At 35.4% G+C, this 3,578-nt stretch overlaps 1 protein-coding gene across 1 annotated transcript; it reads right to left on the reverse strand.

Annotated features, from left to right (window-relative positions):
• Positions 1 to 530: 530 nt before the first annotated feature.
• LOC104983861 (uncharacterized protein C7orf73) lies at positions 531 to 1,557 on the reverse strand (the record flags this gene model as incomplete). Its single annotated transcript, XM_010833385.1, has 1 exon — positions 531 to 1,557. A coding segment is annotated over one exon (204 nt), but the record flags the coding sequence as incomplete, so codon positions are not given.
• Between the last annotated feature and the right edge of the window lie 2,021 nt (positions 1,558 to 3,578).

A 3,578-nucleotide genomic window follows, 5' to 3' on the forward strand; every position in this document is an offset into this window, starting at 1 on the left:
CTTTATTTATATTTAGTGCACATCACCCTTCTAGGACTTCAGGATGGAGATATCCCCCTGCATTGACAAGTATAACATCAGGTTTAACATTACCACTGTAGTAGCAAGACAGGAAAAAAACTTAGCCTTTCTCAGGAGTGGATTAAATACATTATAGTATATTCGCTTAGTACAACCTTCTGCAGCCGAAAAATGAAAGCAGTCCTTTGTCCCTTCCAGACGGCCATGTAATGATCCCCACTGGGGAAGACTCTGCATACAGCTTTTTATCATTTGTATAAAACCCCCATGTATGTGTGTGTATTTAAGCACAAAATCTTTCCCAAAAGGATACAAGAAACTAGTGACAGTGTCTGACTCCAGTGGGAGGAACTATGAGCTGGAGGATAATACAAATCACTTTTGTATTGACCCAGAGGAAAGTTAAGTATTTAAACATTTTTTTACAACTAAAAAATTTTATGGACTGATTATGCATTGAAAAATTACAAAAGTAATTTCTGATTGCAGGAGAAAAACACAAAGTCTTATGAGAATCACTCTAAAGTTATAATGTATACACTTTTTTAATATAAAAATGCAGAAAATTTCCTTTATAGACAGTTTCTCATAGATCTATCATGTAATGTCAAAAGTATCTGTAATCGCATTAACTATGATTCTCATGACTGAAAAGAGATTGATCAAATACATCTAGAAAAAACAGGCACACTAGATTATGAATTCTACTGAAGACAAAGAACATTATTTTAAATACTTTTAAATTCCCCAATTCCTGATAGGATTCTCAGAACACAGTTTCTTGGTTAATGAATAGTAAATTGATTTATTGGTGAAATTAGCAACTATGGAGCTTCCTGATGATATAAAATCAGTAGATAATTCACAGAAACTAGCTTCCAGATTTTCATTTTAATTACTACTGTGAAACAACATAATTTAGTACCAAATGTTTAAAAACCCATTATAATTACCAGACTCTGAAATACGCATCATTTGGATCTCATCAACTACATAAAATTCATCCATTTTTCTTTTGAAAAAGGTAGTAGAAATCCCAAAGAATAAGGGAGAGACTACTAATTAAAGGTATGATAACTAATCGAGCACCATGCTTTCATTCTCAGGACCTCCCAAGAGGCTGGAAGGAGGAAGGAAGTAGTGAGGATGTTGGAGAAATAAGGGTTGCTCTTAACTTCTGGCCCCTTTTGTGCTGTGAGGCAATGCAAGGTCTAGCGAAAAAGAAAACTGTGGAGGCTGGAGATTAAAACAAAAGCTTTTGGTTCAAATGGTAAAGGAGGCCCTGGAGAGCAGTAGACTCAGTTTATCCAGAAGGCAGTGCTGGAGTTGGCTTCAGCAACTAGGGGGTTTCTTCTTGGCGTCCACGTCCTTTTTAATTTCTTCAAGTTTTTTAGCCAGGTTTGGTATGTCATAGTTTTGAGCCAGATACATTCCCACCACGTTACCAAGAGTAAATCCAAGCAAGAACTGGAGGATAGTGTCGGAAAAGTGGGCGCAAACAGCGGCTGCAGCTCCGAAAGCCGTCGGGACCTGCCTCTGGTAGGCAGTTTTTTGTGTTTTTCAAATCATGTCTTGGATAGCGAGATTAGTCCCAGTTGTCAGATTTCCAGAAGATCATTGTCAACATTTAGGGTATTTGGAAGACATCTACTAGGGTGATAATATACCTGATAACCTTGTTATAAGAATTGCTGAAGGAAGCTGAATGCTTTGGCCTAAAGAAAATTTAGGTGTGATAACTCGTTTAAAATATTTTGTTGACGGTCATATTAAGAGATATTAAGATATGATATATGCTCAATAAGATTAACTGCAAATCATATATGTTTGAAATGTATTGTGCATTGGTAAGATCCTGAATCTTATGTAAAAAATTACCTCTAACCCTAATTCTTTTCAGATTGACCAAATTTATTGCATCAAAGGATTAGCTATCTATTTGGACATACATATGGACATCTGGTCATGGTGGGGCAGAACCCCCTTAACACTGTGAATAAACAATATAAAGATTTCATGTTTATAACATTTTCTGACTTAGAAGTCACATTTTGCCCAAAACTTACTTTCAAATCACTGCAAACGATCAGTCCAGATAGTATTAACATTACATTTGATTCAAACATATTAAGATTAAACTGTCTAATCCTTAAACATCTCAATTCAATTCTTCATTTGTATGCTGTGATATCCTTTTCATAGGCTGGGTGCAGGTTTTCATAAAATTATAAGATACCTCAGGTATTATGAAAGCTTTTCTATTTATGGATAGGTTCTTGTCATTAATTTCTTATGGTGTATATAATAACTGTTAGCATCCAGATTTAGCCCAGATAATACCCCAGGAGTGGGAAGGGATGGAAGAGTGAAAGAATAAACTTCGAGGACTTCTGGTTTTCCTTCTTAAATGCAAAAATGATACCACTGCACTAATTGGTGTAAGAATCTGAATTGATAAAGGTAGATAATTATAGATTATATTTCAAATCTTACATGAACACATTGCCACATTATTTAATGTCAAGATGATTTAAAATTTTTCCAAGTTTCAATTATCTTGTATTCAATCTATGACTTCTTTCTCAAAATCCTCTCTCTTTTTATCCTTAAGTCCACAGAATTGGGCTGAAGGATAACTTTTTGTGTGACACAAAGACACATGAATAACTTTCCTGATTTATTTTTTAATATGGATAAATAAATTCTGGTGTATTAAGAGGAATACCATGCAGTGGTATTCATTCAGAACATGAATAATCTTCAGCTATACATGCTATCTTGGGAAAAAAACAGTCCTGTTTTTCTCCTTTATTTATATTCACAATACTTCTGACAACAGATTGTAGGGGGGAGGTTTCCACACATCAAGGAATTCTCCAATTCCAGCTGGGTCTCCTGCATTTTAATTTATTTCTGAAATTATCTACCTGGAGTTTGCATCAGATTTCACGAGCTCAGCTACATGATATTGCGCACTTCAGATGTTGACCACAAGTCCCAGATTGTCACCTGTACTTCCGACCAAATTACTATACTTCTGACCAACTAGCTATAAATCTGGGTTCCCACCATGCACTCCTTGAGTTCAACTATTTGTTAGAATGGCTCGCAAGACTCAGGGAAAAACTAACTATGCTTACGAGTTTATTGTAAAGGATATACAAAAAGCTATAAATAAACAGTAGAAGAGATGGAAATTGGGTTATTGCTTAACTAACTTATCAGACCCAATAAAGCTGAAAATTAATCTAGTTGGGGAGTGAGGACAGAGGAAAACAAGCAAGTTGATCTATTTTTCAAAGCATTCATACAGTTTGGATTGTGAAACACTAGTTATTTCTGAATGTGAGCATCCAAATAAGTCTCTGGGGGAAGTTTTCTGAAAGAATGTACAAGACCCAAATAGACTTTCATTTCTCCTTTCACTCCACCAGCCACATGATCATCCTGAACCCAACTTTGGCAAAACAACAAAAGAGTGGTTTACTCCACTGCGAGGCTTATCAAAAAGAAAACCATACTCAAATACCAAAGTTAGTATAGTTAGTTAATGTACT

Source organism: Bison bison, unplaced genomic scaffold, assembly GCF_000754665.1.
Source record: "Bison bison bison isolate TAMUID 2011002044 unplaced genomic scaffold, Bison_UMD1.0 scf7180017863479, whole genome shotgun sequence".
Classification (NCBI taxonomy): Eukaryota; Metazoa; Chordata; class Mammalia; order Artiodactyla; family Bovidae; genus Bison; species Bison bison.